This window comes from Impatiens glandulifera, chromosome 1 (genome assembly GCF_907164915.1).
Source record: "Impatiens glandulifera chromosome 1, dImpGla2.1, whole genome shotgun sequence".
NCBI classification, from domain to species: domain Eukaryota; kingdom Viridiplantae; phylum Streptophyta; class Magnoliopsida; order Ericales; family Balsaminaceae; genus Impatiens; species Impatiens glandulifera.
The window spans coordinates 138427258-138441127 of NC_061862.1; the positions used below are offsets into that span (position 1 = coordinate 138427258).

The window sequence follows — 13870 nt, forward strand, 5'->3', positions numbered from 1 at the left end:
TTAATTTGATAAACTACCTAATTCTCTTCGGTTTTTAGAGAGAATGATTAGGAAAATCAATTTATTTAAAGAAACTTACATCGATGTAGCTATGTAGAGATGTGATGGACTTAAGTAAATATTTTTTTTTTTTTATCTATCAAATTACTTATATATTCCAATCATTTAAAATTAATTATAAATTTATATTAGCTATCTAATTTTTATAAGATATATATATATATATATATATATAATAATAATGTTTAATTTCAAAATATCCGAATTATCGGAGGAGATATATGATTGATTTGAATATATATATGTGAGAGTAAATGAATACTTGAGTCGGATAACGGGTTAACCCGTCCATAAATTTGAACGATTAAATTAAAAATATTAAATTAAATATGGTATATATAAGTTTCAACCATACCACCTAACAAAAACACTACATAAAAAAGACAAGTATAATCCTTCCATTAACTAAATTAATAAAATATTATATTTTAAATTCTAACACAAAATTTGATTAAAATACAATATTACTATTTATTAGCCTAGCGTACGAGTATCTACTTAGTTATATATAATCTCATTTAAGTTCATTTTTTATTTTTTTATTTCACTAATTATAATTTCTAAGATTTATTTTTTATTTTTTTAATAATTAATCGTCTGCTAGGATTTATTGATCACAAGAAAATTTGAGAGTGTTGCTTATTTTTTTCATTAATCAAATATGAGTTGGTGTTACATTTTATTTGGTTCAACATCTTCTTCAATTAAATTGAATTTGTCGTTTTCAATTTTTTTATTCGAACAATACTCTTAACCTTTGGCGAGGTTATTTATTGTTCACACTCCTATTTTAATAATATTTTCTCAAATCCATGGCCGTACAAACGAAAAATAAAAATAAAATTACAAGATATGAAGTTGTTTCTCATTTATTTAATAACAAGTTATTATAATTGATTTTTAATTTGGATACCTCTTATTAGTTTCTTCATTCATTTATACAAGTTTATCATTATTTTGACAATATATATATAGATAGTTAGTTTATCATTTGACCTAACATGTTTGAGCATATCAACGAACAAAACAAACCATTTTTTATTGGTGCTCAGACTATTTAACAAAAATTCCCGACATGATTCGATTGTTTGATTTACTCTATTCATTTCAAAATGTTCGTCTTTAAAGTCATACACAATATATTTTAAAATAGTTAGGTTTAAGTTGTTATTAAGCTCTTTGATATTATTGATATTATTTTGTAATATAAATTAACTTTTCATATCACTCATAATTTTAATGTATGTATAAAAAAATAAAAATATTGAAATAATATGTAATTCCATACTTAAACAAGAAATTTGACGAAATAACCTTAAAAGTTGGTGACGAACGCATAAATTAAATTACGCAAATGACCACTTTAAAATATTTTAACGAAATTACCACGTCTCACGCGAAGGGCAGGATCGTTACGCGAATGACATGATCGTCACGCAAAGGACACGATCATTCTGGACTTTCCACATGCCTTCCTTTTGCGTAACGATCCTCCGCTTTGCATTACGCGAAATGAGTATTTTCGTACAAAAAAATTTCAAGTGGTCACGGCGCATTTAGCACATTTTTTAGGGTCATTTCGTCCAATTTCCGACTTAAACCCATGATCATGTAACCAGGCGGCCAAACCCCTAATATATATTCACTCCAAATCGCACATCTCCACTCTCTTTCTTTCTCAGTTCCTTCTCTCCAAATTAAGCATTCCTGTGCTCGTTGTTGCGACGGGGATGAAGGGAAACAAAGCTACAATCTTATCCTTTGCCGAGAAATGCAAGGTTCCATGTCGTTTGTTTCGTTGTCTCTTCTTCCATTTCTTAAAGTTAGTTTTCATTTCGTTAATAGAATGAACATTTCGCAGAGTATTTTGGAATCAAACTGGCAAGGGAAGCTTTGTACAATAAAAGTCGACGCCAAAGGGAGGTAATTGAATCTCTACATCCTTGTTCGTTTCTTATTTCTCTCAAGATGGATGTTTTATCGTCTATCATGATTCATGCCATATGACCCATATTTGTTTTCAGCAAGGGAGAAATTTATAGTTCGAAGGTCAAGTATATTGTGAAGAAAGGGAAACCCTACATCTGGGTACCTGAGAAAGATGCACACAATATGGTATGCTTATTATCCATTGAATGCTGAATGACTGTGTTTTGAAACCTGTTGGGATTACATAGAAAAAAATGGATTAATATTGAACAGTCATTCTATTGAGCTTGATATTCTGGGAACATGGTGTTGAAATCATCTAATTGAAAACTCTATTTTGTGTAGTTGTTTTTAATTAGAGTATGCACTGACTTATCATTTGTTTAAAGGTCTTCTCTTTGATTTCTTTCTGTGACAGAACACAATTATTGATGAGCGCGGTTCTTTATCCGTTACTAGTCCCATGACTGGTGCACTTACACAATTACTAAGGTCCTTAGAAAAGGTTAGTTACAATTTTGACTTCCAATTGGTTTACTTCTTTTGGTGGCTTAGTTTGTAAAACTAGTGTTAATGGTCAGGTAAACTAAAAGATAATGTTGGTTGCCTACCTTTATAATCTATGATTTAAATGAATGATGCCCAGATTGTTCTCCATTATATTGTAGGATTTCTATCATTTATGCTTTTCTATTTTACATTTTAAGATATAGAGTCTGCCTAGAAAATGTTACAAAAGTTATTAAAATCTTATTATGGTATATTTCACAGCCTCCGTCACGGATTGCTCTGCTAGGAGAAGTTGCTCCCCTTAGAAATGAGAAGGTAAGTCAGTTTCTGTTGCTAAAGTTATTCATTTTGCGAAGTTCTCTACCATCTTATGTAATAGTATTATGCGTTTAAGTTGCTGTGTCTAAGCCAATTGAATGTTTGTTTAGGACGAGAATTGGAATTGAAATATGTTTGTTTGAAAGTTTATTGAATTTGGAATTAAAATTCAACCCTATGTACTTTCTTCCACTCCATTCCATTATTCACTGATTGGTATTACAATTTAATTCAATTTTTCAAGAATTACAATTTTAACATTTTTTTTAAACTTAAGAATTCGATTGTAAATTAATTACAATTCTATAAAATCTGAATCTTATCTTACCTAGGTTTTGCATTATGCCAGTTTCTTAAAAAAGAAGAAACTGTCTCGTGCTTTTGAGCATAGTTGACATGCTGCAATACTTCAATTCTTATTCCCCTGATGATGACATTTGGGCATTCTCTTTTTACCAAATTTACAGGCAAAAATAGTATCTGAAGCTCTTGAAGGAATCATATCGTCAGAAAGGAAAGCTATGAAAGAGGCCAACCATTTGGTTTCTGGCATAATGTCTTCTTCAAACATGAAAGCTACAACTCGAAGTGAAAGCCTTATGGGAATTATTAATAGCAACGAAAGCTATGTGGTTTATAAGTTCAGTCCAAGGTGAGAGTCCCATTTTTGCTCATGAGCTATTATTAATTGCTCATTCTGTCCCTAAAATTTGTCTTGCCCAATGTGTTTATCTTTGTCTCCTTCAATCAAACCATTCAGTTTTCTGTCCAATTTTTTATGTGGCTTTTTACCTTTCTTTCTTTGTTTACAAAACAAAATTGAGCGGTGTGATTGAAAAATTATATAGCCTGACAAGACGATCAACACTAAGCAAGTTTATCATCAAAATAATTGAACAAAGTTCAGGTCAAGAGAGTAGGTTATGATTTTATTTGGTTGATTCTCTAGTATAAACGCCCATTTTGTTAAGTTATTGTCCCGTTTAATCCCAATTATGTGGAACCACCATTTTTACAGCTTAGGCCTTGTTTGATGAAGGGTTAATCCAGATAACCCCATCCAATCATCAATCAAATTATTCAAATCATCTACTAAAATACCTTTACTAAAATACCTTTACTCTATGTTTTATAAGAATTTAAAGTAATAAATACAAATGATATTTCAGTGAATAACCCCAAATTATCCACTTTTTACCCAGATTATTTCCAAATAACCCTACATCAAAACAAGCTCTTACAATATCCAAGACAGGTAGAAAGATCTAATTTTCTTCTTGTCTCGTTGTGCAGTTCATACACGTACATCGATAGCAATGGAGGCAATCATGAAGTTGCCGTAGAAGATATTGCAACAGCTGAGATAGATCCCTTATGTAAGTCTGTTAAAGAAGATCTTCCACATTCTTTGTGCAATAATGTGATTCATATTTCTCATGCAAGAATTTCATTAAAGAATTGTTTTTCTATCTCTTTCTGTAGCACATTTTTCCACAAGTTTAATTGACGGGATTAACAATAGTGAAGCAAGGCGCAAAGCTCTAATACTTTTCTGTATTACTCATCAGAATACAAATGCCAAGGTAAGCAAATTTCAGAATCACCACCACCCACCATTTAAATTTCTTAAATCATGGAAATTGTGAAGATTTTTGTTATTGAGTAGATTTGACAAAAGAATAATCATTTCATGCTGTTCTTGTTATGATGATGTAGGATGCTTTCATGCTTTCAGTGGATTACAAAGGATTTAATGTGTTGGGGAAGATTTTAGGTCCAATGAAACACGACGGTTCTCGTGACTACACGTGGTCAGAGTTTCGGTTTACATTCGATGAGCAGGCCCACGATTTGCAGACCTTCTGTAGTCGACTTGTAGAGATGGAAGAAAAGGCTCTCAAGAAAGTTACTAGCTTCAGTGGCTTGGGGTTGAAAACTGAATAGATATATCGAGTGTATTCTGAAACAACTATTAAAATTCGAAGAAATGAATTTATTCAATCTCAATATGATCCTTGTCTTTTCTCTAAACCACAAAAAGTTATGTTCACAATTCTTTTTTGTTAGGTTTGAAAAACATAGTTTTCGATGGCATGGATTTCTTCTATCTCAATATGATCATTTGTTAGGTTTGAAAAAACAGAATTATTCTGTCTTTTCTTTTCTCTAATCCACTAAGTGCAAAAGCTTCCTAAGGATTTTTTCGATTACAAGAAACACTGCAAGAGCATCAATCTTTATGAGGCCATTTTCCAAAAAATTGTCATTTTTTAAATTTATTATTATTTATTTTATTATAATTATTTATTTATTTATTTCTCCCTCCTTCACCAGTCATAGTGTACGTCACATTGATTTCCAATTTGTTGCTCTATCTTTTTGTTTGTTTTTATATTTATAGTATTATTGGTGTTTGATTAATTTTAAATTTACTAGGATTGACTTTGTTTATATATAATATTCATCAATTGATTAGTCAATATATATATATACTCATTCTCAAAGCATTTTTGTATTTAATTATAATTCATTAAAGTTGCAATATTCTCACTACAATAGTCTGATTTCATAGTTAAGACTACACTTGTGCAAATTTATTTTTTCAATTAAAATTTTATTCTACTTCTTTTTTACAAATTGTTTAGATTATGATGTTCTAGATGAGTTTTGATCGGGTTTGAGACTAGACTCTAGATATAATAAAATAATATAAAATTAAATAAAATCATAACTGTTTGATATTGGGCCTATTAGGCCCAATTATATGACTTATAAATATATGGTCTTAGTTAGAGTTTTATTCATAACATTCACACACACGTAAATCTTGTGTTATTTATCGTGTTTTTTTGGTTGAGAATTCATCTTTTATTTATCTTATTAGTCTCAGATTCATATCCTGTTTTTAAATAATTGGTATCAAAGCCTTGAGCTTTTTTTTATTATGAGACTATCTATTTTTTGAGATGTCAAATATGAAGTACAACATTCCATGATTAGATCACAACACCATATTTTCTTTATGGCAGATAAAGATGTGAGGTTTGCTCACTCAGATGAATTTGAACGTAACTCTACTAGGGTTTGATAAGGATCCCAATTCGTAGACAACATAAGAGAAAAAGAGAAATGATCGTAAGGCATAATATTGTCTCATATACATATACATTTATTGAACAATATATTCTACAAGATGTTCTGAAAGAGACGAGTGCTGCTAGATTATGGTTGAAGCTAGAACAACTATGTATGACAAAAAGTCTTACTAGCAAGCTGCATCTGAAGCAACGATTATATTTTCATTGTATGTCAGAAGATATACTTCTATAAGAACATATATCGACATTTAAAGAAACTGATGTTGATTTGGAAGCCTTGGAAGTCAAGCATGACGATGAAGATTTAACCTTGATTCTTTTGTGTTTGTTGCCCCCATCATATATCACTTTTCGGGATACTATTCTATTTAATCGTGATGTAGTCACTACTATTGATGTTTATGATGCATTATTCTCTAAGGAGAAGATGAAACTTGTTAGTCATTCCGATGGTCCGACTAAGGGTCTTACTACTCAAGAAAGAACCCAAGAAAAATGTTCAAAAAGTAATTAGAGAGATAGATCGAAGTCAAGAAAATCTTGAAAGACTTGTAATTACTACAAGAAATGAGGCCATATTTTTGTTGGAAGCTACAAAGTAAAGGTAAGAAATAGGGTAGTAATTTGGCTGAAAAACAGGCTAGAAATTTCGGTGAATCTAGTATTGCCGAAGCTGAAGACAATGAACTTCTCATGGCTTCTATTTACAACGCGAGATCGCAAGATGAATGGATACTCGATTCTAGTTGTACGTGTCATATGTGTCCAAATTGTGACTTGTTTCAACATATGATACAAAAAGGTGTTGTATTAATGAGAAACAATTCATCTTGTAAGGTCATGGGTATAGGAACAATCAAAATTAAGATGTTTGATGGAACTACACGGAAACTTGATAATGTAAGACATGTTCCTAATTTGAAGAGAAATCTAATTTCTCTTAGTACTCTCGATTTAAAAGGGTACAAGTACACTACTATAGGTGGAGTGATGAATATTAGTAAATGTGTTCTTGTCGTGATGAAGGGTGAAAGAAAATCTAACATGTTATATGTTTTGAAAGGCTCTACCGTTTTAGGCGATGTTGTCGCCACCTCTTCCTTATTTGATGATGATGTTACAAAGTTGTGGCATATGCGACTTGGTCATATGAGTGAAAATGACATGACCAAATTAAGAAAATGAGGTCTTCTTGATGGACAAAGTATTACCAAATTAAAGTTTTGTGAGCACTGTGTTCTCGATAAGCAAAAAAGAGTCGGATTCTCTAAAGGCATCCATAATATTGAAGGAACACTTGATTATATCTACTTTGATCTATGGGGACCATCTAGGGTGCATTCTATGGTAGATGCTTATTATATGCTGACGATTATCGATGATTTCTTTAGAAAAAGTTTGGGTTTTCTTCTTGAAGCAAAAAAGTGACGTGTTCTCTAAGTTTAAGGAGTGGAAGACTATGATTGAGAAATAGACAAAGAAACCAATAAAATGTTTACGTACCAATAATGATTTAGAGTATTTTAGAAGAATTTAATGCTCTATGCAGAACTGAAGGAATCGTAAGGCACCACATAATGCTTAAGAATCCACAATAGAATGATGTGGTAGAGAGGGTGAATATAAATTTGACGGAGAAGGTGTGTTGTATGCTTCTTATTGTTGATTTATCAAAGTCTTTTAGGGTTGAAGATGTAGCTTTAATATTCTTTCTCGTCAACCGTTCTCCGACAACTATAATTAATAAACAGACTCTACAAGAAGTATGACATGATATTTCTTCTAGTTATTCTAATTTGAGAATTTTAGGTTGTTCGACGTATTCTCATATTGATCAAATAAAATTGGAAGCTCGATCTGTGAAGTGTATTTTTATCGGTTATAAATTTGGTATAAAGGGGTACAAGATATGGTGTCCAGAAACTAGAAAGATAATAATTAGTCGAGATTCGATAAAACACCTACGTTACATGCTACATCCTTTATATCTTTTTACGATAATGTTCAACAAGAATCTAGCACTTCTGGTAATAATACTCAGCAAGAATCTAGTACACATGTGGAGTTTGAGAACAAATCATAATTTGAACCTGTAATACTTCCGTCAACTATACTAGACAGAGTTGTCTGATACTTCACCACTACATGCACCGCCACAATATGCTATTTCTACTAACAGACCAAGACGTGATATTATACCTCCTCGAAGACTCGATGAAGCTGATTTGATTATTCATGCATTGAGTGCTGCATAATATATTTATTCTTATGAATAACCTTTTTCATATTCTGATGCAGTCACTTGTGATGACTTTGATAAGGGGATGATTGCCTACAAAAAGAGATAAAATCTCTTCATAAAAATTGTACGTGGAACCTCGTAAAATTACCCATTAGAAAGAAGGCTATTCATTGTAAGTGTGTATAAAAGAAAGGAAGGTACATATGACATTAAAGATACAAGGTTTAAAGAGAGACTAATTGCGAAATGTTACAATCAAATTACAGGAATTGATTTTAATGACGTGTTTTCTCCAGTTGTGAAATATATTTTAATTCGAGTATTACTTGGCATCGTGGCGATGCATATTTTGGAGCTTGAGTAGTTAGATGTGAAGACCGTGTTTTTACACATAATTTTAGATGAAGACATCTATATGCATCAACCTAAAGGATTTACAGTCTTAAGAGAAGATGACTGTATTTATTATTTGAATAAATTCCTTTATGGTTTAAAACAATTGCCAAAGCGGTAGTATAAAAGTTTCGACTCTTTTATGACCACTCATGACTTCAAGAGAAGTAATTTTGATTGTTGCATCTACTTCAAAAATTTGTATATGTTCAACAATTTTTATGATAGTCATGTGAGTTCTCCATTATCAACTCGTTTTAAACTCTCTTTAATTATGTCACCTCAGTCTGATGAGGATATCAAGTATTTGTTACGAGCTCCATATTACATTGCAATTGGTTCACTTATGTATGCAATAGTTTGTACTCGATTAGATTTGACATATTTAGTAAATGCAGTTAGCACTAACAGATACCTAATAAATTCAGGTAAAGAGTATTGAAGAGTAGTTTGGTGGATCTTACGTTATTTAAAAAGTTCAATTGACGTTCACCTACAGTTTGGGAGGATTAGAAATAGACTTGTCGGTTATGTCGACTTTGATTATGCTGGCGATCTTGAGAGAAGAAGATTACTTACATGTTTTATTTTTTTATATTGGTGGTAGTACGATTAGTAGGATAACTACTCTATAAACTACAATCGTATTGTCTACTACAAAGGCACAATACATGACCATTAAAAAAGCTTATAAAGGAGCTATTTGATTGAGAGGACTATTCGGGGAACTCAAGAAGGATTTACAGATGACGACAGTCTTTTATGATAGTCAAAATGATATTTTTTGACGAAGCACATTAATGTGCAGTATCATTATGTACGTGATGTTTGCTCGTGATGATATTGATGTGAGAAAAATTAGTACTATTGATAATCCTACTGATATGATAACGAAGGAGTTCTCCATTGCTAAGTTTGAGCATTCCTCAAACTTAGTTGATCTTAATTGTTGAAGCCATAGGGATTTTGGAAGAGATAAAGATGATTATGGTTATTGTCTATATTTTGAAGATAAAATTTTCTTTTGACATACTAGATCCGTGTCAAGGTGGAGATTGTTAGATTATGGTGACCCGAATGAGTTTTGATTGGGGCATGAGCATAAACTCGTGATATAATAAAATAATATAAAATAAAATCCTAACTGTTTGATATTGGAACCACTAAACCCAGTTATGTGATCTATAAATATATGATCTTAGTTAGATTATATTCACAACATTCATACACATAATATTTATCATTATTCTTCTCTCTCTAAGTTGTAATCTTTTACTTTAATTATAGTGAAGTTTTCCTCTTCTACCCGTGATTTTTCCTGTCTTAAGTTTCCACATAAATCTTGTGTTATTTAACGTGTTTTCTTGGTTGATTCTTTATCTTTATTAGCCTTAAATTCATATCCTGTTTCTAAATAGTTTACTAATCTATATTCTCATAAATTTTAGACAATAAGTAACCCGTTCTAATGAAAACTGAAAATATTTTTGTACAAGAGTTCACATAGGGATGACAATGGGTACCCAATTGTCGGGTTCAATTATTTTAAATTCGGTTCGGGGTCGGGGATGATGGGGGAAAAAGATTACCCGATCGGGTTCGAGGTCAGGGATAGAGAGTGTGCAAAATAAAAACCCGACACCCAAAATATTAATATATTTATTTATTAAAGTTTAAAATGAATTTTCAAATTTCACATCATTTACAATCATTACGAATTTACAATAAATATATTATTTGTTACTCATACCCACACTCCACTCGAACATCATTTAATTTATCTTCCCCATAACTCTTAATCTTCACTTTTTTAATAATAAAATGCTTTTTTTCTCTCTCTACTCCCTCTTCCCTTTTTATTTTGGGAAATTTGACGAAATGACCCTGATAATAGGTCAAATTCGAAAATGACCAACGCTTGATAAACTTTACAAAAACGACACTTTCGGCATGTGAAATGTCCGTCTTGCCCCCGTGACTACCCCTTACCGCTTATTATATAATATAGGCAATATGCAATACACGTAATATGTAATACGCATATTCAACATTACACATATTATGTAATATGCGTAATATGTAATAAGCGTATTACATATTGTGCATATTACAAAATACACGTAATATATAATATGCGTATTATATATTACGTGCATTACATATTGCGCGTATTATGTAATATGCGTATTACATATTATGCGTATTGTGTAATACGCGCAATATGTAATACGCAAATATGTAATATATAACCTTCACCTCATTTTGATCCTCATTTTAAATCGTTCCTATTAGGATCGGGTACAATAATAGCAGGGGGGGTTAGAGTATCGTTGTGATCAACTTGACTTTCAATTCGATTTTAATCATGTTAGAGATTAAGATCTATTTCTATAATGCACAAATCTTCGCAAGCTCTTGAACAGATTCAAGTGCGGAACTGCTTTCTCGATTTGAAGCGGTAGATAAACGATTGCAAGGTGTAGAAAAGAAATAATACAAGGAGTTTTATGGATGTTCGGAGATAAAACTCCTACGTTACCCATTCTTCTGTTTCCAGAATGTGTTTCACTAAAAAAACTTTCATTCGTATAGACACTACACAAACTCGGTTAGACACACATGACTTAACAACTGCCTGTTTCTGAACTTCTAGCTAACAATCTGTTGAATAGACAACCTTTATTCAACTTACAACACTGAAATTTCACATAAAAAGAGCAGTAGATGAATTACAGAATGATCTTAATGCAACACTTAACAATTCGTAATTCGTGCAATTATGTTCAAGGAAGCGAGAGAACAGAGAGATTCGTCATTGTGCTCTAGATCACCTTTTATACTGAAGTATAGAAACGGTCAAATCTTCCTCTTGGATACGTGTCAGCTATCCGTTGGATGTACGTCAGGTATACGGGAACGTACATAAGAATATATTTGTTGGATTGTGGCGTACCAGATTGTACTGTAGAATATTCACTGGAATGTGGTGTACATGAAGGTACAAAACGAGCTGGTGGATTATTGGAGTACGTGGCACTTAAGCGGTTAGAGCTTGATAAACAAACTGGGAAGACGACTAATAATAGACACTGCTAATGGGCTGAGCAGATAGGCGGATGCTTCTTCAAACGATTACTGAGGAAAAGCGTCTACTTACGCTTCTTTAAATTAGAGCATTTGATGAGGTAGGACGCAAGACTATCAAAATCGAGTGTTTACATAAAATCGTTAGACCATTGTAAACTCGTATTGTAAACTCAAATCGTAAACTCGTAAGAGTTTACTTATAAATAATATTAACTATTAAATTATAAATCATTCAAAATATTTTAAACTTAATAAATAAAAATCATTCAAAATACTTAATAAATTGTTCATAACCAACTTTTAAATCAAGAAATTAAATCATCAACATTTGTCTCATTGTTAACATCAAAATTGTCTAAATCATCCATAGCATCATCAACTTCATCATCATCTCTTTATACTCCTTCTTTTTCACCATCTTCCTTGCATATTTCTTCTTCGTTTTCTCTACATTCAGTACTCTCTATAAATAAAAGTGTTTGAGATGACGATGAATTATACATATATTTTTCTGCAGTTATCCACTCATCATCAGAACAAACATCTTCAACGTATTTTCTTCATACTTGCTTGTCATTTAACTTCATGTTGTACATGACAAATACCAAGTCATTCATTTTTTTGTTGATATAGACAATTTCTACGCTTTGTATGCACCTATAGGCAAAGAAGAATATTAATGTTATAATTTTAAACTTTGAATAATTAGGTAAACAAAAAAATTTAAATATATGTAAAAACATAAATATACCATTTCAAATGCACTCCAATTCCATTCACATCCAGATGAACTGCAAGTAAGACTAAGTATTCTAATAGTAAACATTTGTAGCTCTGGACATTCATCACCATAAGAATCCCACCATTCAGTTGGAGACTTTGTGCTTATTGCCATTTTTGCAAATTTAGAACCAAATAATCCTCTTGCATTTTTAAATAATTCAAGCTGGCTATCTATCTTACTTATCATATTTTCATCGGTTATCATCCTTTCAATACAACTATATAAACCCTTTTTAATCTGAAAATTGGATTTAAAATCACAACTATAATGATATTGAGGATTTAGATAATAACCAGCAACATGCAAGGGTTTGTGGAGTTGAATTTCCCATCGTTCATCAATGATCTTCCAAATAAGTTCATAACTAAAATGAAGACAAACAATATATTATGAATACATAGATAAATGAATATTTTATATAATAACAATCAATAAAAATACAAATGTTAGTATGTTACTTACTTTCTCTTTATATTTTTGAAGTTGATTCTAATCTTTTCTTTAGCTTCATCCATTTGTTCATAAATAAAACCCATTGCAGGCTTAACATTTGACAAAGGAATGACACTAGTATAGAGAAAACGAGAGATCATTTGACAAGCATCTTCCCTTAAATCTTTCTTAAATATTTCACTCAATGTTTTTTGTACGTTTGATCTCTTTATAAAAGATTGTCTCGCACCTTTGTCAAATTGTTTTGAAACAATTTGCATATCCTCTCCTTCATCATCTTCATTCTCAAAAATATTTTTTTGTCTTTTTCTTTGTTTTGCCTCATCATTTTTCGATAAAAACTCTCTAACCTTTAATTTCACATCATCAGGAACACTAATACAAGGCTCAACATCTTTGTGTGTACAAGCTAAATGGTGTTTGAAACGATATATTCCACATGAGAATATTTTAGAACAAAATTTGCATTTAATTTTATTAGAATTGCTATCAACATCAATTCCATATTCCCAACCAATATCATATCTATTTCCCGATTTATTCTTACTTAACTTATGAGTAACATAACCCGATAATGACATTGTTTTATAAGTTAGACTAAGTTTGCAAAATATAAAACAATAATATTGTAATAAATTAGATATGTCAAATATATTTGATCTAGTATTAATTAATAAATTATATAGAATGTATGTAATGTAAATAATCATATATTATTTTTATTGTTGTTTATGTGGACATTTTCAAATGATAAAGGAGATTATAAGTTTATAACTAACTTTTATAAATTAGGATAACTATTTAGTTAAAGAAATTATAACTAAAGTGCCTAACTAAATTAGGATAAGAATAGTTAAAGTAACTAAACTAGGATTTATTATTAATAAAATAATACTATATAGATAATAGGACAATGTCTAGGACAATGTTGAAAAGATAACACTCTGATTGTGATAAGTGTGAGTTGGAACTTATCACCATCTAACGGTAAAATAA

The 13870-nt window shown here is 31.0% G+C and overlaps 1 protein-coding gene across 1 annotated transcript; it reads left to right on the plus strand.

Moving 5' to 3' along the window:
* Window positions 1-1677: 1677 nt before the first annotated feature.
* On the plus strand, window positions 1678-4846 carry LOC124941169. Its single transcript, XM_047481455.1, has 9 exons — window positions 1678-1838; window positions 1922-1983; window positions 2085-2175; window positions 2408-2494; window positions 2761-2814; window positions 3285-3469; window positions 4111-4193; window positions 4300-4400; window positions 4534-4846. Exons 1-9 carry the CDS (start codon window positions 1791-1793, stop codon window positions 4759-4761), a joined length of 939 nt encoding a protein of 312 aa, XP_047337411.1. The 5' UTR covers window positions 1678-1790; the 3' UTR covers window positions 4762-4846.
* The last annotated feature ends 9024 nt before the right edge of the window (window positions 4847-13870 follow it).